Here is a 23199-nt window from a genome sequence, read left to right on the forward strand (position 1 = left end):
AGGTTTGTGGGGTTGTTGTTGTTGTTAGGACTGCAGTCTTAGTGCAGCAAACACCCAGAAAGCCAGGATGAAAGGGTGGGAGGAATAGCAAAACAGAGTGATATTTTGAATTCCCTGGGAAATAGACATTAATCCATACAATGGCAGAAGCACAATAGATACTACATCTTCACTCCTTGGGGACACCCCCTGATCATATTCCGATCCATTATCTGTATCCATTATCTATACTCTGCAGTTTGCTTTCTCTTACTGGAAATTTCGTTTCAGTTGTTGCCAGAGGGCAGATCGCAGGAAGTTATACTGCACAGTACCCAAACTATCCCCTCCTTTCAAATATCACGTAACTGTCGGAGAGGCTGTACTGTAGCCTGTCGTCTGCATGCATTATAGCTCCGGTGGAAATCAATAGCCATTCTGCACAAAGTATTAACATCTGACAGACGGATATTTCTCAGACATGATTGGTTGCAAGCTCTCTCCAGGCTCCTTTGGGTATTGTGAGGATAACTCCAGTTATAATATCAAGAGCGCTTTAAGCATGGAACAGAAATAGTGTATTCTATTCCTCTTAAGCGGAAGAGGTTTCACAGGAGTGCTGGAGCCTTCTTGAGTCTGCTTTTGCAGAGACAAAGTTTTGAGAAGATGAAGACAGAACCATCGCCTTCCCAGACAGAGAAAAAGTCCTGCAACCAAGTGTTTTGGACAGTCTTCCCTCATGTCTGCTTCATTTGTTCCTTAGTGATCTACGCATTGCTGGGTGCTCTCATGTTTTCTCATGTTGAAGGCAACAGAGAAAGCAATGAAACAGAAGCATATCAGACTTTCATGCGACAGCTTTGGAATCTGTCAAAGAATTCATCAGGTATGTGCACAAGTAGCATTGGCAGAGATGTATTAACCCAAGTTTATTTCACAGAGTGGATGTCAATTCTCTTGTCCTTTTGAATGTCTGAATATATTTGGGCACCTGTGACTCTGCAATATACTGTGTTGGGTGGTTGGTTTGTTTTTTGCTTGTTTTAATGTGAAAGGATTTCTCATCCTCGGAGGAATCTCTGCTCCCAGTTTCCGAACATCATACTTATCTCTGGTTTATGAAAACAGCAGCTCCTTAGTTCTTCTTCCCCATTTTATGACTTTACTGTTGTGTAGATCTTTCTCACCCCGCAATCTTGGTCATGGGTTGTGGGGCACTGCCCATGAATGGACATTTTGGTGTGAAACAGATTCCTTGGTTCCAGTAAAGCAGTTCATCATTTCGAGGCTTTCTTTCACACCAATTACTGTACCATGAGTGCCCTACAATGCTACAATCCTAAAGTCAAGTTTTGTACACATTCTAAGAAGCAATAAGTCCTTTTCGAGGAATGTGATTGTTCCAGGATGCATCATTTTAAGAAAGAATGGGTTTGGAGCAACGGTGATAATTTATTGAAAAAATATTTAAGATCCAAATTTGTCAGGAACATTTTGTTAAAATTATGCTTTAAATTCAATCTCAGGTTTAATTTTATGATGTTTTCTTTCTTCTGTCACTCCTCAGTATTTTCTCCATGCCTTCGCTCAGTGCTATGGAAAACATGTAAAAGCACATGATTGTGTTACCAAGCAGGTGCTGTTTGCATTTATTTCAACACCCGCTAGAGTGGAAAACCCCACCCCCATCCAGGAATTAGGGGAGAACAGCTGCCAGATCATAAGCGCCCCCCTCCCGTCCAATCATTTCTTTCCTCTCCATGGAATGATGCACTGGAAGAGAGGCGTGTGTGGACTTGTTTTTAAAAAGCTAAATCTCAATAAAAGCCAGCCAGCCAGTCGGTGCTGAATAATTCAATGGTCCTTAGCGCTTACTTATTGTCCATCATCCAGGACCATAATTTTCAGTTTGTTTAATACTAAATCCCACTTTCTTATGAACAGGAAATGAGATCTCCTTTGATGAGTTCAAGGAAGAAGCACGTAAGCTGATTGAAACAATTGAATGGGAATGGTTTGGCGACCCTAAAAAGAAATGGTCCTTTCTGGGCTCTCTCTTTTTCTGCTGCACTGTGTTCACAACAGTGGGTAAGTATGAGTTTTTGAAAGTATTTTGCACTTGACTTGTTAAGATAATTGAGCTCATCAGCATGTCTGCAAGAAATATATAAACCCCAGTGGGGACCTGTAGCTTCTTCAGCAACAGCATATGCCACCAGAATCTCAAAGTTACCTACATTACACCGTGAATATAGTCATTTGAGGGTGAATGTCGGTGTCCGTGTACATAGGAGTAACTCTTATTGAACTCAGAGAGATTACTTCCAAATATATATATGCATAGGGTTTACGGTTGCAAAACTACAATCCTGTGCTCATTTATCAGGCAGTAAGTCACACTGGATACAGTGGGATTTACTTCTGAGAAAACATGTGATTGTACTGCAAGTTACATCAAGGACCTCTCATAAAGTTTTTACGTACAACGTGTTATAAAAATAGCTGAAACAAACAAGTAAGTTAAGTCATCATTGGCTGCAGAAACTTCCCATAGAAAGATGGGGTAAAGCTCCCAGGATTATTCATTGGGGCAGCTATATAAGGGCGTACAGGATGTGTGACTCATGAGGGTCCCCAGGTACACCAAATCTAGAAATCTTCTTACATTTCTGTTTGGAAAAGGTTTAAAGTTATTGCTGTTAAAAAAAATAACATTTGCAATATTCGAATATAACTTTATTATGTCAGTTAGTATTATGTGTAAAGACATGTCTCTAATTTATATACATTCTGAAGATTTGTGCTTCATATTTTAATCCCCAATCAAATCACATCACATCAAATCTTTACTAATCTTGTTGATGAACAACATTTAGAGAACAGGATAAAACACATGTAAAACAAATTCATTTTATATTTAATTATATTCCAACAGAATATTAATACAGTATTAATAATAATAAAGTGATAAAATATCAAACATTAAAAACTTCCCTAAACAGGGCTGCCTTCAGATGTCTTCTAAAAGTCAGATAGTTGTTTATTTCCTTGACATCCAATGGGAGGGTGTTCCACAGGGCGGGCGCCACTACCGAGAAGGCCCTCTGCCTGGTTCCCTATAACTTGGCTTCTCACAGTGAGGGAACTGCCAGAAGTCCCTTGGAACTGGACCTCAGTGTCCGGGCAGAACAATGGAGGTGGAGCTGTTCCTTATTAATTTTGTTGGCCTCCATCTATCTTGAGAGACAATGGAGTGTGCCTGGGGGGCAGGCGCAAGTCAAACTGCTGTGCTAGCAGCACTGAAGTGACTCCCCTGGGGCACAAACCAGGGCAGTGTGTATGGAGGTCCAGGGCTGCCAAGATGACAAGACAAGATCCCCCTCTCAGCCTCTCTGTTGTGGTTCAAAGGAAAGCCGAGCAATATGTTTGGCACCAGCATTGCTGCAGGAAGGAGGTGTACAAGATGCTGTCCAACTGTCTTAGGGACTCCACTCAGGATTTGTGTAGGGTTTAGTCCTTAGCTTTCTCTTCTCCCAAAGATATCCCGCAAGGCAGCAGAGGTTTAGGATCAGAGTTCTCCTTCTCCTAGATGGGCTGCCTTCCCAGGTGTATGAGCCCCATCTGCCCGTCACTTCCCTCTACAGCATGTGCAGAAACCCCCTTCTTTCTTCACCATTGGACCCACTACTAGTCTTGCCCACTCAATCTGGCAGCGCCTGTCTTCACGGGCAGGAGAAGTCCCTAACTCACCATGGGTTTGAGACCCATCGGCTACCCTCACCTGGTTTCGCCAGCCAGTTGAAGTCATTCCTGGGATATGGCTGCTGTCATGTGCTGACAGCTTCTAAGAGCCACAGGTGAGAGCTGAGTGCAGGGTGGGGACCAAAGTGGACAAACTACCCCAGAAGGAGAACCACGTGTCCCCCACCACAGGTACTACCCCTCTCTTAACACCCCATTCACCCCTCATATTTAATTCAGCTGCTAATAATATTATTTCATCTCCTGTCAGAATATACTGGTATATAATCAAATTAAATTGGGAGCTCCCCCTGCAGAAAAAAACCCAATTTTTTCTCAGTGAAATATGATTGCCACTACCTCAAACCAGGAAGAAGAAACCAGTCAGTAGTCTCAAACCGCCATAGTGCATAATGTATAAATGATGATTTGGTTTCAGTGTCAGAGCATTGATGCCTCTCTTAGTGCTTAGGCTATGTGCACTATGTATATTCTTGTGATGCATGCACCAGAGATAGATTCCCTACCTCTGTATGCACAGATAGCCTGTATGGTATAGTGCTTAGAGTACCTGGCAGACTGGAGTTCAAATCCCCACTCAGCCATGAAGCTCACTGGGTCACTACCTCTCCACCTAACCTACTTCACAGCATTGTTGTGAGGGTAAATGGGAAGGAAGAGGAAATATGTATGCCACCTTGAGCTTACTGGAGGAAATGTGGAGTATAAATGTAAGAAATAAATGAATGAATCTTCAGGTCATCAGGGTATATGGTATACCCCAATTTATTTCCTGAGATTGAGGTAAAGACAATAACTTATAGGGGCCACTTCAATAAACATATTATGTGGGTAACCAATGATATTCAAGGAGCAAGTAAAATCTCACTTGGAGTTCTCTTAAAGATATATTAGCAAGGAGCAATGTTAGTTTTTAACATTTGCATTTTCCTTCCAGTGTAGTACATCATATGGGGAAATCTAGTCTTCTTCTGCTAGCTAAGTCATTTAAGATGACTGTTTCAAGAAAGAATCACCTAAGCAACATATGCATACCAAAAGATTCACAGTAATAGGGACCTAATTCGTTTTTGGCTGACAAATGTCATATTGCTATTTCTAGCAATTGAATTTATAGTAAAATAAGCAACAGGGTAGATCCAAAAGGTATCTCATAACAGAAATATTACATGACATGTAATAATACATGACAATTTTAAACAAAAATAAAATATAAATATTAGTATTGATGTCATATGATGATTTTCAAAAGTTAAGACGTGATTGACACTGTTCTGCATTCTCTCCCCCTCTCCTCACTTGTGGCTGGTTGCTATACATTGGCAACCTATTTCTTGATTGTGAGCACTTTGTAACTACACCAACTTTTTGCAATTATCATTTTTGCTGTCGTCAACAATTCTGGGATTACAAGACAGTGCATGTCTGATTGAATCCAGGCAATAAGGATTTGGGAGTTAATGGCCAATTATAGTCTGTCATTGATTTCTGTTTAAAAAAAATTCCCAAACTGTTTAGACAACAGTTTGGGAAAGAGGGGATGTTCACTGAGACCTTTCATGAGCACCAGAGGAGGTACCAACTGGCACAGCCATCCTTTGAAATTCGCACATCTTTGAATTTTTCAAATCACTCCTCCAGGGTAAAATGTGCATAAGAATCAACTTATTGTTGAAATATATATATTAAAATACATTATACTCAAGAAAACTGCTTTCCAAAAATGTGTATATTAGGTAAAACTGTGTACAAAAATGTGTATATTAGAAGAAAAAGAATATAAAGGGACAGAAGAGTAGAGACTACTTAGCTAGATGGACCTGATATGTGGCAAATTCCTACTATCTAACTGAGATCCAGTGTAGTATAGTATTTAGAGGGCCAGGGAGTTCCACGTTCAGACACCTGCCCTCTGTCCTTGGGCCAGAAGTTATATCTCAGTCTAGCCAAGACTGCTGTGAGGATTAAAATGGACCATAAGACATTTTATTTTTGACACCATACATTGCAATCCAGCAACAGCATTCCAAGTGAGATGGGCTGAATCAGTTAAACAGCTGGCCCACTGCAGTCAGTGAGGCTGCAACCCACAACCCACTTGCTAGGGTAGAGCATGACAGGTGTGTTTGGATCTTATGGCCTTTAGGTTGCAGAAAGCTATTGGATCAGATGTCTGTCAAGAGCCATCTGTCCCCGTCCCCTTGAGTAGGCAGAAGCGTGGAAGAGAGAGAATAAAGACGAGGATGGGTGTGAGGGTTAGGTCCACTTTCAGCTCTGGTTATGCCAACTGATGGCATTCAGCCCAGCATAGCTTATTCTCAAAGACAGATGAAAGATTGACCATCCTTGTACTAAGGAGTAAGTCTCATTAAACTTGGTGAGATTTGCTTCTGTAAGCATGCAAAGGGAGTTTGCAGTGATGCAAGTAGTTCATGCAGAGTGACCTTACTCATTCTGACTTTCCCATGCTGTAGCCTCACAGTTAGAAAAGCCGTAGAAATGTTTCTATAACTGAAGTATCAAAAAGTTGATTGTAAAAAATATTTCCAGTGAAATACTAGTTTTCAAATCCTGTTAGGGCGCAAATGATAAATGAGCAAATAAAGGAATCCAGTTTGAATATGACATTCTTAGCAGCTGCAGCAAAGTCCATTTGTATTAACCTAGAATAAAATCATTATAAAAATTCATATGTTGGGTATTTGCCACCTTATATGTTGAACAGAATAGATAACATTGACTATTAAAACTACTGGAAACATACAGGTGTTGTGAATGAGGCAGAAAAATAAGAATCTATCTTTTAAGGAAAGAAAACCTCCAAGAAATTTGAAAATATTTTCGTACAGCAGGTTTTTCAACGTTATCTTAAAGCAGCAAACATATAAAAGGATATTTGTCCAGCTGTAGACTTGCACTGGAGATTTCATACTATCATAAAGCTGGAAAGAATAATAATAATAATAATAATAATAATAATAAAATAGTTCTCTGCTCCAAAAGAAGGCTTATCCTTCTACCAGTTCTCTTCCCCTTCCTGTTCCAATCCATATACGTAATCCAGACTGTTGTGGCTCATGAACTAGAAGGTGCCTGTAAGGCAAATACCCCTGGACTCAGGAAATCAAGCCAAGCCAGCAAAATCATGAAAGCAATGCCAATCTATTTGCTGAGGGTCTTTTTTGTTTATTTGAGATAGGAAAGGAGGACACTCTCTTTTGCCTGTAACCTCAGGCAGAATTTGTTAGTATTTGGGTGGACTGTATTGTTAAAGTATTTTACAAATAACAACCCCACCCCACCCCCCAAAAAATCCCAGAGTCTGGGCTTAAGCCTTTTCAATTACTATCATTAAGAGATAAAAAGGAAACAAAAAAACCCCACTCCATACATTTAAATTATAGCAATTAACTCCCTCCTCTAGCCAATCCCTGAAGTCTACATTATTAGTTGCTTCCAGGTGGGAAAGTAAGGAGGGAAGGGCATTCCAAGCTTCAAGGCCACACATCAAGTTGGCTGTAAAGTTGAGAATGGAATCTAAAGACTGTAGGAACGCTTAGTAGCAAGAATGCATGCAGTATTTGGACGTACTTCTATAAGAACTTTTCTGGGAGTAAGTCCTATTGAACTCAGTGCAACATGCTTTTGAGTAGACACAAATAAGATATGCTGTTAAACCTTTGGTTTGCTAACATCTCTTGATGAACTAAGTAGCATATGTAGTGACAGATCTCCTCATAAACTATCTTCATATTGTACTTTGTATGCAGTGTGGAATCACTGTACCCCCCCCAACCCAATTTTCTATTAGTTCTTAGGAGGAAAGGATTCTGATCATAACATATAGGAATGTTATTAATGCAAGTTGACATTATATGATTTGATTTGTTGACACTTTGCCCTTTGCTGCTAGATCTTTAAGGGAGAGTGAGGCCACTGCCTCAGACAGCAGATACTAAAGAGAAGGGAGCAGGCAGAACTGTGTGACCCATACAGACTGCCCTGAAAGCCCTAAGGTAGCTTGCTGTCCTCAGATGGGGTGGATAATTTTGTCCCATTGCCAGATGTAAGAGTCAAGTACAAGTTTGATCAACTTCCGTGCATGGAATGGGAGAAGTACCATCTTTCCCTTTGCCTCAGGCAGCAAAATGTCTTGGTCTAGCCCTGTGTTGTAGTCAACCGGTGTATTACAAAGAGATGAAGTTGAAGTATGCTAACATCTTGCTAAATCACCTACCAGCACTTAAAAAAAGAAAAATCAACCAAGGATTAGCAATAGTCAGCCTTTAGTTGAGCAAAAGATACCCAAGTTAGATACAGTGGTACCTCGGGTTACAGACGCTTCAGGTTACAGACTCCGCTAACCCAGAAATAGTACCTCGGGTTAAGAACTTTGCTTCAGGATGAGAACAGAAATCACGCGGTGGCGGCACGGCAGCAGAGGGAGGCCCCATTAGCTAAAGTGGTGCTTCAGGTTAAGAACAGTTTCAGGTTAAGAACGGACCTCCAGAACAAATTAAGTTCTTAACCCGAGGTACCACTGTACTGGAAGAATGTTGTTATTTGCAGAAAAGCATGAAGAAACTAAGGATAAACTCTACAAAAGGAGGCAACTTTCCCAAAAAAAATTTTAAATGCACATAAGGGGACTTAAAGAAACCATTTCGTCTTGCATTGTAGGTAGGAAAACTAAATTCTGCATAGTATTTGTCACCTGCAATAGAAATACATGAATGTAGTAGAGCTGTCTGTTTTTAGACTTCACGTTCTGGGTGGCAGGGAAGCAATATTGGATAAACGGAAGAAATTCTTTGCATATTTCAGCAGCTTGGATTTAATTGACATACCAGTGAAAAAAACAAATCAAATGGAATTTAAATTGTACTTCTCTGATTCTGTTTGGTTTCAGGTTATGGTCATACCTACCCTGTGACAAGACCTGGGAAATACTTGTGTATGCTGTATGCATTATTTGGCATCCCTCTAATGTTCTTAGTTCTCACTGATATGGGAGACATCCTCTCATCTATATTATCCACATCTTACAATAAAGGGAGACAACTACAGTCAAAAATATTAGCCAGACTTTCTCTTGCATCCTGCTGGAAGAAGAAGAGAGACTCAAAATCTGGATCCTTAGCCCTCAGGCAAACCAAAGTAGTCCTTCATGAACCTTTAAACATCAAAGAAGTGCTAAGACATCATTCTTCACTGAAAATAAAGCCTTGCCAAAGTCGAAATGCTGAAATATTTGAACAACTTATTGCCAGGGAGAACCAGTTCCTTGCACCACCGAGACCTGGCAAGTTTGAACGATGGAGTTCATGCCCTGAACTGGATTCAGGGGCAATGATGAACCACATGATTGACAATATTGACAATATAGGGAAAAGAGTAGAAAAGCTGGATGTGCCATTTTGGTTGATGATGCTCATTGTCTTTGTATACATTTCCTGCGCTGCCGCCATCCTTCCGCGCTGGGAAAGCCGTTTGAATTTCGAGGGCGCTTTCTATTTCTGCTTCATCACCTTAACAACAATTGGCTTTGGTGACGTTGCCCTGGAACACCCCAACTTCTTTTTGTTTTTGTCATTTTATATTGTGGTCGGCATGGAAATTGTCATCATCGCTTTCAAGCTGGGACAAGACAGGCTCATTTCTCTGTACAAAAAGTTGATCTGCTGCATCGGACGAAAAAATACCCCACCAAAAATGGTATGAAGAATGTCCATCTAACTAAAAGGAGAGGCAGCAACATCAGTTCCAAACTCATGTTGATGGGCAGCTGCTGCAGGCTATTGCAAATGCTTTTGTTTTTCGACCTTTGATTCAGTAATGGAAAATCACGATGGGTGATTATTTTCATTGACAGTGGGATCTGCTGTAAACTAGTGAAATGATTATGTAGCAGCTGAACACAAATGATAGTGAGGGCATTCCTCCCCTTTAAGGAGTTAAAACTGATGGAATAAAACTATTCTTTGGAACACTAGGAAATATAGAAGGTGCCTCTCTGTTAAATATGAATATTTACAATTGTGTGGACATATCAACCATTTGGCTCCCCCCACTCCATTGGCAATGACAGTGGTGAGCTAGAATAATTGATAATAACCATGAAATATTTACAATATTAATATACCACATCTTACTGAAATTGGTTCCATGTACGTTTACGCAATTGAAATAAAATAAAACAGACAATTGGTAAGATTTCAAAATGTTTAAAGTTTAAAAGCCTGGGATAATAAAAGGGGGGTTGTTTGGCACCTAAAATATGATGGTGATTAATCAATCAATCAATCAATCAATCAATCTATATAACACTTGATGCAAAAAAAGGACTTCAACATGGTTTACAGGTATATAAAAATTACAGAATCATTGAAATATAGGCATCCAAAATTAAAATGTGCAATAAAACAATTTCATCAAAATATAGACAATTGAATCTGCAATTAAGGGGTCATCCATAACAGCAAGAACTCCTTGATGGACACTGGTGTGGAAGCTGTTTTTCTCTCAGCTGTCCCTGATCTAAGCATGGCAAATGGCTTTGAAAACCACTGAGAAGAAATCCAGAAGAACCCACCATGTTACATTCCCTCTGTATCTCCTAGAGGTGGTTATCAACCAGGGCAACCAAGGCAGTTTCAGATGGCAACATTACTACCATGTGAACTTCCTGGGGCATGCCATTCCATGAATGAGGCACCATGGCTGAGAAAGCCCCCTCTCCAGTTATCACTCACTTCACTGATGTCACCCAGGTCTATTTTTTGTGTGTCACATCTGAACCAGAAGTGGCTGTATAAGCTCTGGACTGGATGCTGTGGTGGGCTGGATGAAGGCTAGGAAACTGAGTGAATCCTGGCATGACAGAGCTTCTGTGGGCAAGTGGTTTCTGTTGTCAGAAGATAGGCCAGCTGTCTGTTCTGGGCAGGGTTGCATGACCTTTGAAAGTGCAGGCATGCAGTCTGGGGGATGCTCCTACAGGTGTCTGTCACTGGAAACTCAGGTATCTTCCTAGGCTTGAAAAATCTGCCAATAAGCCAATATGCTACTGGGTCCAATCTCTTCTTCTTCTTTCTTTGGCAATCACTCATAGCCAAATATGGTCTTAACAGTGTGTCCGTAAGTGACTGTGGAGGCCAATTCTGGACCCACAGATCAAATTTAAGGTGCTGCTGTTAGTATGTATATAAAGCCTTAAACAATTTGGGGCCACTGCCAGGCAAAGCCACCCCCTGAATGGTCGGCAGCAAGAAAGTGGACAGGTGAGAGATGGCTGAGGGCAATCTGAGGTTGGTGGGCCAACTGCCCATTTGCCCTAACAGATCAACCTCTACCAGTAGCAGCACTGATGTTATGGAATTCCCTGCCAAAGAAGATCAAGCAAGTTCCATCTGTATTAACTTAGAAGCAAAGATCTTTGTTTAATCAAGCTTTCCTGAAATGTGACCAGTTTTGTATTATTAGTTACTTGACTGACAGCACAGTATTCATGTTTGAATTTTATATTGTTTCATGTAATGTTTTGTATCATTCAGCACTTAGGTGGGACTTTCCTTTTGACTGAATGGTGTATAAATTTGCTAAAGAAAATAAAGAATAACAGGAAAGAACCTTAGCTAATGATCTGAGAGTGCAAGCAGGAAGGCACTCCTGCAAGTACTGGGATCCCAAGCTGTTTAGGCTTTAAAAGTCAATGCTAGCACTTTGAGTGGGCATAGAAGTGGGCAGCCAGCCAGTTGAGCTCTTTTAATGATATATGACCTGAATAGGCTGTGCCAGTTAACATCCTGGCAGCTGTATCAGCTCAAGCTTCCAAACTGATGCCTTCAAAGGCAGCCCCAGATGGAACACATTATAGGAATCCAATTGGGAGGTTATCAGGGCATGGGCAACTGTGGACAGACTAGCCTTGTGCAGGAGAAGCCACAGATAATAAACCAGGCAAAGCTAATGAAAAGCACTATGACAGCCTAGGCTGTAGCTTGCCCCATGAGAGAGAGAGAGAGAGAAGGAAGGCAACTAAACCAGTCCAACCAACCCCTTCTTGGCCACTTCACCTCTGTCACAAAGGGGATGTCTTTATTTTTCTCCGGGTGCCTCTGCTAAAAAGCCCTTTAATTGGCACAACTTGCTCCTAATACTGAGTAGTGTGGCATTTAGGGTGCAATCCTAATCCTGGCTGCCAAGCAGCAAGGCTTTATCAAGCAACAGGCCACATCTCCAGCCCCGACACACACAGCAGCCGACGTGGAAGGTGGAGGGAGGCAGCAAAAGTGCTGGAGCTGATGCATCAACTGGGCCCAGTGTCATCACACAACAGCAGTGGCTCAGGATGAACAGATCCTAGGGCAGCTTCCCTCCTCTACAAAAATACTCCATTTCAGGGTAGAGGAGATCCCGTAGGAAGCACTGCTGCACACCGAACATTTCGTAGGCAGAAGGATAATAACATCAATGGAATGAAACCTGCAACATTTCACCAGTGGCAGAAGGCTGGAGGCTAGCTTAGCCAGGAGAGCTGGGTGGAAATGACTGAACACTCCCACCCCTGGGCCTGGTGCAAGAGAGAAGATTGAATTGGTTTGCCAGGCACTGAATGAATAACAAGGTCTCATACCCCGCCCCCCCCCATGAAGCTTTTCACAATGTGTTCCTTGGAAAATATATGTGGCTGAGAGGGATATGTCAAATTTTCCTGCATATGTCCAATCTTTGTTTGTTACTTTGCAGAGAATACTTGGATAGAGTTTAAGCACTCCTCACACATCCTGATCTTCTTCTTTTTATGGCTCAACTATGTATTATGTGCTGCTGATAATGGATGGTGTTCAGAATTGTGTGTGTGTGTTACTAATAGCTTTTGTGGAATGTGGAGGTGAAGGGCCAACTGATTCTCATGCTTACAGAGCTCAAGAAATGAAACATGGCTGAGAGCAAAAAAACCCCAACAACCCAATAAATTCTCAAAATCATAAAAACCGCAATTTTTCTTATTAAGCATAGTGAATGCATTTCTTCTATTTCCTACAGTACTATCACTAGAAACTTTCTTTCACAACAATGTACTCCTGTTATTAAAGCACATAATGAAAACTCACCTTGCAAACAGCAAAGATTCCTCCCCCCAGGCATGCACTTGCTTTGAGTTAGCAGTCATTGTGTGCACAACTAACCTGATTTAATGTTCTAGCTGCAGTTACAATAATATTTTCAGAGAGTCAGAGTTGGGCATGCATTGTCAGTGTTTCTGTAAAACTGCAGTCTGAAAAGCACTTTAAATTCTTATACCAAATTTTACCAATAATAACTTGGCTGAACAGACTGGTGCCTTCTCACCAACCTTTCATTTTCACAGTGAAATCATCTCATAGCAGGGCTGTTACAAAGATTAAATCAATGACTCTTAATGTATACCTTGATCACAGAAAAGCGTTGTCATCCTAATGCATGAATATTTTCCCAATGGTGCTTACACTTGGTCTCGAAAGTGGGTTTGATTCTCTTTGTCACACAAATCCTATATACAAGTGCATTTTGATTGTCAGAAAGTTCAGTAGTGCAGAACTGGGTATACAGGCTTTCGTATCAGTGAAGTATTCCTGGTAGGGTCACTGCTCTGACTTTTAAAACCCTGCTTCAATACAAATGGGCAGTTCTTCAGTATGTATCATTTGATTATGCTGGACTCCTTTTACAGTTGACATTTTGATCTGAGCTGATTGTTTTTCCCGTATAAGAAGCAGGAGCACTGCTAGGTACTTAAGAGATTAACAACCCAGGCCCATGCCACAAATTGGCACAACATATGCATATGCTAATTTATATGCATAGATGCAAGTTTAGGTGTCTGAGTGAATTAAGATGGTGTGGCTGGGGTCTCTGCCACTGTGCTTCATAGCATCCCCAGCATGCCCTGTAAGCAAAGGCTCCCCTCCCACAACATGACACTAATTTATTGCCCTGCCAGTGCAAGGATTTCTGCTTGCACAATGGGACTTGCCCCCTTCCCCATGTGTGCCCCTCCCCAAATCTGCTCCAGAGGCTAGGGGATACCCCCAGATCAGATTTAGGGGGCCTGTGAGGGAAGAAAGTCCCACTGCACAAGCAGAAATCTTTGTGCTCATGGGACAGTTCCTTAGCACTACATTCAATGCAAGCCCAAGCAGATTTTTTAAAAGTTTGTTTTTAATGGTAAAGGAGTCCAGAGATCTGGGGCCCAGCATAAAAGATGTGGGTCTTGGAGGGGGCCTGCTAAACCACCCACTAACCACACCCCTGGTAAGAAGTGAGAAAATAAAAATCCACGTTCTGAGTTCCTGATCTTTTTGCAAACTGTTAATGACGTTTGTCCAATAAAAGCAGTTATTTTATGTTTGTTTCCTATGGTTTAAGCAAAGAGTATTTAGATAAACGGGCTTTCAGTAACCTCAATAATCATGATTGATTGCTAGGAATTAATGAATAATTTATCATATGCTTTAATGTATGCAAAACAATACTAATAAAGGTTATGCCTGCATCACACCATTCTAGGTATTTAATCTTTAGTTTCATTTGGCAGCTGTTGTTCCAAAATAACAGCACTGTTTGGAGTGACTTACGGATTTCTTTCAGGTTGCCTGATATTTACTTATGCTCTACAATGCCTCTAAGCTTGCCCTGATATAACTGAAAAGTAACGAAACAATTTCACCCAAAGCTCAACTAGGGCTTCCAGGAAAACATAGGTAAATATGAAGCTGTCTTGAAATTACTCTGGAGATGTAAATTTGGGTGGCCCCTCTGAAGTGGCACTTAGTATGGACTCTTAAGTCCCCAAAACAGCACCATACACACAGAAGAGGGAGATATCAACAGACCTGGTGCAACCCCAAGGCTTGCAGATAAACAAAAGGAAACCTTTAGAAAAAACCTTAGGCGTGGAAACCCTAAAGCAAACGAAACACAGTGGAAAGGGAAAATTGAAAATAGGCGTGGGTGGGAGATGGAATAACATAGGAGCACCAGAAGCTGCCTTATTGTCAGACTCACATACCCCAAACACCACCGCTGAATGTCCAGCACTCATTCAGCAATTGGGTTCTCTCCAGATTGACGTTTGCTCCAATTTTGCATAAAAGAGCAGGTTTTCTCCGGGAAGGGCAAGGGGGAAAGGCACAGCACAAACAGAAGTGTGGAACACTTAAGAGGTGTTTTTAATATTTCGTTGAGAGCCACCCAGAGCGGCTGGGGCAACCCAGTCAGTTGGGTGGCATATAAATAATAAAATTATTATTGTTGTTGTTGTTGTTAAGTGTAAGAAAGACTAATAGCAGTATAGGCTCAGCAGCAAACCTAAGGTCCAGAAGTCTAGATTCTAAGAGATTCATAACCTAATGGATGCTTCGAAGATGTCCTGAAAGGTAACATGTCCCTTCTGCCAAACTTTTAAAGACGAAGCAGGCTGAGCTTCCTCATTACACACTCTTGTTCTGTGGGCCTGCTTTGTAGACATGTGCTCTCTCTGGGTGCATTTGAACCCACCAAAGAAGGTAGCACTTTGTTTTCAGTGACAAGACTGTGTCCTGTCCCTCTGCCTCCAGCACCACTGCCATCTCCTCCTGTTCTGCCCCTCTCTTTGACTGGTTGAAGTCCTGCCTGCTCCCTGACAAGGCTCAGTACTCCCTGGAGGGGCAGGGGAGAGAGCTGGCCCATCTGCTTCTCTCTCTTTGACACCCAGAGGCAAAAGCAGAGGACTTCCCTTCTCCATGCCTTTGTGCCAGCCTTCCAGCCCTCCATCGGCTCTTCCTCCTTGACCATCTGGGGTAACCAAACTATGACACATCCTGATGGAACCACAGAGTCCATGACACCTATTCTGAGCCAGACAATTGTTCCATTTAACTCAATATTATCTAAATTGATGGGCCACAGCTTTTCAGGGTTTCAGGCATGATTGAACCTGGGTCCTTCTGTACATAAATCTGTGCTCTTCCACTGAGCTCTAATGTCAGAAATGTCAAACAAGCATGCTCAACTGTTTGAAGTGTCTCTCACAATAATGTGGAAATGAAAGAGAATGGAACTTGATCTAATATCACCACAATTCTGAGGATAGTTTCTCCCAGGAAGACACCAACAACGTAAAATATAATATATTCTTTGACATAACAGAGCTATGTCAAAGCCTGATATTGGTTTGGAAAGGAACATTCTCAATAGTGACAGTGCTTCTTTTCTGGGGGTACGCAGGGGTACGCATTCTTCTAAACATTTTGTGAATCTAAGTTTGGCCTCCTTGAGGGGGAGTATTTCAATATGAGTAGGAAAATGAGAGTACCCCTAAACATTTTTTTTTTTAGAAAAAAACACCCTGAATAGTGGCATCCCAGTTTGGAATGCCCTCACCTCCCATGATAATAAAGTGTCAGCTCCACATAAAAATGTGACTATTCACACAGCCATTTGGCTAAACTAGTGCCCTCTCTTGGCTGATGGAGTTACTGTACATTGCTAGCACATTGCTTGGTGTTTGTTTTTTGTTTTTTACATTAAGTTGTATTTAAATGAAATATTTTTGTTGTTGTATTTTAATGTTGTTCCTTGGCCTGAGATTGTGTGAAGAATAAAGGGCTGCCGCAAATGAACAAATAAAATTATGCTGGGAACGTCTTCATGTAGTGGGAGCAAAATGCTCTTGTAAAAGTCTTGGGGGTGGGGGGAGATCATCTGAATGTATCCGTAATTCCATGGAAACAAGATAATCAAGAAAAGCTATAGCACAGACCTTCTTCTAAAAGCTGGTGATACTTGATTCTCTGCTTCAGCAGAATTACTTGGCTTTCATGCTATGTTGGCTGTTGGCTGGCTCCATGCTGAGTGCTCTGAAGGAGCAACTCATTGACTTGTGGAAAGAATAAGTGACTGTTGACACTGCTGCCTATTGCCGTATGTGATACAAGGTCTCCAGAAACAATCACATGTTTAGAGGATTGTGCTTCCAGACGGCACATACTACTCTTCCATAAGCTTGCCTTGCTATTCATTTCAAACAATGGGTCAAGTACTGAGAGACTAAAATGCAAACAAGACCAGCAGTGTTAATTCAGGTGAAGGCTTTCACATTTTAGGTGGTTTTGTCCTGCAGAAACATACTTCAATACTGTAACTGATAACTAGGAGTTTCTGATTTGCTCTATATCAACTTCAGCTGGTGGAAACTGTGCTTCCGCTTTGGGTATGGTTCCAACATTTGATAAACTGGGAGCTGTCTTTAAAAAGTGCATCCTGTCTGCAAGAAATTAAACCATTTCCTTCAGTAGTGGCTGTGTATGTAATATGTTTAAAAAGTGAAAAGCGACTGGCCTGAAGTCACCCAGTGAGCTTCCCGGCCAAGTTGGCATTTGAACCCTGAAATGCCTTCTCATGAGTGGAGGGCAAGTCCTCTCTTTGGGCCCAACCTGCTGAATTATATTTTGTGTTTTCATTTCACATTATTATGGTACAACAGATTCTAAGTTATAATTTGATAATTATTCTAGGTAGGTCCTTGAAGAAATATTTAAAATTAGTATCCTGTTCAATTCCAAATCTACTGCTACTTAGCTCAAAATTCCTGCAGCATATGCTTTTAAGTGCTTTGTTTTCATTGGCCAAATCTCTCCCCCCCCCTCAGTTAATTGTATTCTAAGCCACATAATGAATTTAAATTTTAAATTAAAGAACTTACATCAAATTTCAAAATGTGGATGTATTCATATTTTTAAAAAATCAGCTTGCCCTAATAATTCCTCTAGGGCTGCCACTACAGTATCTATCACATCTACATCATATGTAATGAAAATGCATTTATGGCTTGGTAGCAAATATATTGCAGTATAGCTTATTAAAGCATGTCCATGTCATAAATTTGGCCAATTTGCTAACATAAAAGAGTCTGGTGACATCAGCATTGTTGTCTGTCTATGTCCAAATGATGCAATTAAAAAGCATTGCAAATAAAGCATGTGCAGCATGCAATTGTCCAAATGGAAAGTGTTCCAGCTGTACTGCCTTTATTTTTTCAAATTACATCTTGGAGCATAGCCATTTGACCAGCATTTATAAAAAGGCCAATGTCTTATCAGAGCATTCATTTTTTGTGTGCTTCCATTAATAAATACACATTATGATCATTGTGCAAACACACTGGAGCCTTCCAGCAAGCACCAGGGAGAAGAATGCAAAGGTTTCAAATTATAGCACTTTCCATTATGAACCAGCTATCTTGAACCTAGCAGGAGGGCAGAAGTGGGCTATTTGAAAGGAGCAACAAAGCAGGATTCCCCCCCCCCCCAGCAAGGGAGGAAATAAATATAGTGAGCCTATTTGTGAACAAATATGCAACTTCTGGTATATGGATAAAAGTTGTAGTTGTTTTGTTGTTGCTGCTGTTGCAATGCTCACACTTTTGAAGGACTTTTCAGGCCTGTGCTCACTCGGTTCTGTTAAAAAACAACAAGCCAACAACAACAACTTGGGATTTTCATTAGGAAAAACTACCGTATTATTCGCTCTATAAGACACACCAGACCACAAGACGCACCTAGTTTTTGGAGGAGGAAAACAAGAAAAAAATAATTCTGAATCTCAGAAGCCAGAACAGCAAGGGGGATTCCTGCGCAGTGAAATCAGCAATCCATCTTGCTGTTCTGGCTTCTGGGATAGCTGTGCAGCCTGCATTCGCTCCATAAGACGCACACACATTTCCCCTTCCTTTTAGGAGGGGGAAAAGTGAGTCTTATAGAGCAAAAAATACGGTATATACAGTGGTACCTCAGGTTAAGAACTTAATTCGTTCTGGAGGTCCGTTCTTAACCTGAAACTGTTCTTAACCTGAGGTACCACTTTACCTAATGGGGCCTCCCGCTGCCACCGCGCGATTTCTGTTCTCATCCTGAAGCAAAGTTCTTAACCCGAGGTACTATTTCTGGGTTAGCGGAGTCTGTAACCTGAAGCGTATGTAACCTGAAGCGTCTGTAACCCGAAGTACCACTGTATGTGCCTTAAGAACATGAAAACATAAAATGGGCCTGCTGGATCAAGCCCATGGCCCATCAGGCCCACCTTCCTGTTCTCACAGCAGTAGCCAACCAGATGCCCATGGGAAACTTGCAAGCAGGATTCAAGCACAGGAGCACGCTCTCTCCCTGTGGTTTCCAGCAACTAGTTTCAGAAGCATGATTACCTCTCTGGCCATGGAGGCAGAACATAGCTATCATGGCTAGTAGACTTCGATAGCCCTCTCTCCTCCAGGAGTTTATCTAATCCTCTTTTAAAGCCATCCAAGGTTGGTACCCACCACTGCCCGTCCCCCTGGGAGTCAGTTCCATAGTTTAACTGCACCCAGAATGAAGGAGCACTTTCTGTAATCTGTCCTGAATCTCCCAACATTCATTGGACATCAGGCTTGCCTCTTCTTTTCCGTTTCAGTAGAGGGCTTGCTACAAACATTATTCAGAACCTGCTGATTCAAAGAATGAATTGGTGGCATGGTCTGGAAGGCAAGCACATCCCCCCACCTGCTATTTTCATAGTTTGAAAGTAGTGAAGTGACCTGGTCTCCTCCTCCTCCAATCCTGCTACAGAAGGCACATAATTTTTTCCCTCTTGTTCTTGGTACATGGCCAAATAGTTGAGGGAAGATGGACAGTCGTGCACGATTTCTGCAGGAACAGCAGCCTCACTATCTCATAGCGATATTTTCTAATTTTGAGAGAAGTTGTTTTCTCACCCAAACAGCAACAACAAACTGCACTGTAATTCCAAAGCTATGGCTTTTGTAAGAGTGATTTCAGGCCACATCAAACCATTACCTGCTTTCACATCTATGGTAATTGCATCCCTGATGTAATCTCATTGGCTATTCTTAAGGTACCCAAAGCTGACTCATAAATTGTGAGCTTAAAAGCCCACATGAAGAAGTGCTAAGTCTTACATATTAGACTATATGCCTGCAGGCAGGTCTATTGTCCTTTTTTTTAAAAAAAAATCTGTACAGTGCATCACTGTAGGCATAATTTGTTATATGGTGCATTAAGGAAACTCATATCAATATAGTGAATGCACAGTGATAGCAGAATACTCCATCGTCACTGTAAATATGCAGCACATGGGCGAAGCACCATTTTTCGCTGGCAAAATCTTCCCAGACATTTAGTCAATTTCTGCCCGGACACTTTTTGCAATATTCTGGCTATGTCCAGGAAATTCCAGACATATGGCAACATAAGATGGTTTGGACAAAGCAGCTGTTAAGGCACAGGAGCTCTGGAGTGGAGGTGGGGAGGGACCACCCTAGCAATAACTTGCTTTCTAATACATCCTCCCAAGGACTTTTATTGCGTGCTTCCAAATGCCTATCCTTTTGTTTGGAAGGCTGGCCTCTGTTCTATGTGCAACACAAGTTGACTCATCAGACAGACTTAGCAGTGGCCACCAGATGGCATCACTGAAACATATAGTTTTGAAACACAAATTGCTCGTGGACATAAAAAATAAAAAGACACCAAATGGAATCCTCTGACACAAACTGTTATTCTTTGATCCCTTGCTTCAGCATTCTCATTCCATCATTATTTTTGTAAGCATAAAATGTCATGCAAAGACCAAGACCTTAACTGATTTTAATGTTGCAGGTAAATCCCATGGTGCAGTGATTTACAAAGCCATTATTTGGGGAAAATGAGGTAGTAGTAGTAGTAATAATAATAATAATAATAATAATAGGCCCAGAGCCACAGTGCAGCTCTGTGACAGCAAAGCCCTCAATTTTCAAAACAATTTGGCTAGTACTTTAGTATACTGTTCTTAATATTAGCACATTTTCATTCAGAATTGTTATTGAGAAACTATGTAGAAGTACCCAGTATATTCTGTCAACTCAAAAGTGCGCACTTATAATCTAGGTAATAATTAACATTAGAAGACAATGTGAGGAATAAAAAAAGTAAAAATGCATTTTAGGAGAATTAGAAATTAATCTTCATTAAACTTTTGTATATTGATATTGGGGCATCAATATACAGGTCTTAGGCTGCACTCCTATAGACACTTACCTCAGAGTCTCATCAAAGTTAAATTGGCAGGTATAGGATTGTGCTGTTAGGCTGCAACTCTGTGCAAGTTGAAAGCAGGCTGCTCAGGTAAAAAAGAACACAGGGCACCTGCACCTTTAATAGCTGTATAAAAGAGAGAACTTCAGCAACTATTAAAGATACAAGAGCCCTTTCTCCTTTTTTCACCTGGCCACCCTGCTTAGAAGTAATTCAACCCAATGGAACTTATTTCCAAATAAGCACCTATATTGTTGTGTTCATATTTCTTTTAGGGAATTAAATATTGTTCGTATTTTGTATAACAGCATTTATTCAAATATTGTTATATGGCATGTTTCAAAATACAGAGCCAGCAAGAGCATTTCTGAGCATGTGCAAGGAATACCTCCCTTGCCATTGAATGCTGACTGCCTACAACATCAAGCTCTGAGACGAGAGACAGGGGATTCTGCTCAGAGGTTGGGCTTCCAGTCATGCACAGGTATGTTAGATATTTAAGGCATAGCAGTCAGTCAGAATAAAGCAGGCCTATGGTCTCATTGATTTTAATGGGAGGTATTTAAGCTATAACTCTCTTCCACTGAAATGAAATGCTTTGGTTGGATCATGCCATTAGAGATTAAACACTGACTATATATAAAACACATGTCATATCTTAAAACAGTTTTAACAAGTGACTTAAATATTGGCTCAGTGCTTGCTCTACAAGGGATGATAAACTCTGATGCATTTAATAAGATGCTTATGATAAAAGCATACCCGACTAATGCCAGGTGTTCAAATGATGGACTGAGAAACATATTTTCACTACCGCCTTTTTGGTTTTGCTCTGTGACTGTGTGGGTAGCCAGAAAAAGGGCAGGGTTTCAGCAGCTAGGGTTTTTACAACTAGTAAAGGGGGTCTGGGAATAGCTCCCTTTCCTGCACAACTAGTGTGGAGAGCCTGTTTGCAAGTCACTGGTCCCTCAGCCTGCTAGCCAAAGCTTCTCCTGTTTCTTGAACTTATTTTGGGTAGGGCAGCCAGAAGCAGCATCTCTGTGCATGCCTCCAAGTTGTGCAAAGGACTATGGTAAGTGGTGTCATGCTTGGGGATGCTTGAGGGGGGTGTCTGATGATTTGGGACAATATTAGCAGATGGCAATGACCTAGAAGGGTGTGCCTTTTTGTGAAAAAAGGCCTTCAAGATTGAAGTTGTCATTACTGCCCTGTTCCCTTGCTCCTGCCTGCAGTGCCCTGGGATGCCTTTCAGATCTTTCGTCAAACATCTCGTCAAAATCGAACAAGGTAGCAAGTGAGTCACATAATTAAATGTTCATCTTCTGCTTAAGCTTTTCATTCAGCGGTGAATCTCCTCCTTTACTGGTTGCCCGTTTCCTGGAATTTTAAGCCCTGTGCAGGTTTTGATTAGTCCACCCTTTGTCTCAGACGGCAGCATATGATTCACAGTCTTGATGGTACAGCTGATTGCAAGTGTTAGCAGTGCAGCAGGCTTGTAAAATGTCAGCTGTTGCACAAAGGTCTAATTGCAGAATGACAATGGTCTCCCCTCCCCTTTAAGTACTACTGTGACCACCACTGAACCCTTCCTGCCCCAAACACTTAAGAAAACACAGGAAGGCCAAAACACCAGTGATTTTGCACCTGTGAGACACATATGCTGCCTATTATGGTCTTGACTTCCTGAAAAATGAAACGCTGGAGATTTTTGCATAACATACTTTCATTAAGAAAAGAAATACGGTCTCTCTTATACAGATCTGATAAAACAGCTGACAACTTAGCCAGAACCAGGAGGAATGAGAGACGGAGATCTGTACTGAACAGCTCCATATATCCATTCCTGTGTCTTTGGGAATCAGCCTTCCCCAACTGGGTGCCCTTCAGAGGTTTTGCTCTAGAATTCCCATCAGCCCCAGCTAGCAGTTAATAAGTATTTTAAATAAAAGCAATAAAATATTTATATAAAAGGAATAACAGAGTTCACATTCTCCTGGTCATTCTGACCGGTCCATAGCAACCTGGAGCATGCTCAGGGCTGTAAAATTCTGCAAACATGGGTCAACCATTTTAATGCAACTTGGATTTCTGTAGAGCTTAGTCATATCAGAACTCCTGTTGTTAGTGTCAGCAGGAGATAGATCGGGCCTCTGTCTCTTGCTTAATTATGGTCTCCTGTACAAAATGTTTTGCATTGCAGTAGTCCAGGGATGTTGAAACAATCCTCTGCTTAGATTCAAACTTTAAAGCTGACTTTCTCAGAAGAACAAAGCGGCAGCAGGATGTAATGAGCATCCAATGATCGTAAATTACTTATTTTATCTCTAATTTGCCCCTTTATTACTTTGTCTTTGTCCTCCCCCCCTTTTTT

At 41.3% G+C, this 23199-nt stretch overlaps 1 protein-coding gene across 1 annotated transcript; it reads left to right on the forward strand.

Annotated features, from left to right (window-relative positions):
* Positions 1-645: 645 nt before the first annotated feature.
* KCNK18 (potassium two pore domain channel subfamily K member 18) lies at positions 646-9462 on the forward strand (the record flags this gene model as incomplete). Its single annotated transcript, XM_082223750.1, has 3 exons — positions 646-865; positions 1924-2067; positions 8651-9462. The coding sequence occupies 3 exons, from the start codon at positions 646-648 to the stop codon at positions 9460-9462; spliced, it is 1176 nt and encodes a 391-aa protein (XP_082079876.1).
* Positions 9463-23199: the final 13737 nt, after the last annotated feature.

Source organism: Podarcis vaucheri (assembly GCF_965113315.1).
Source record: "Podarcis vaucheri genome assembly, chromosome: 5".
NCBI classification, from domain to species: domain Eukaryota; kingdom Metazoa; phylum Chordata; class Lepidosauria; order Squamata; family Lacertidae; genus Podarcis; species Podarcis vaucheri.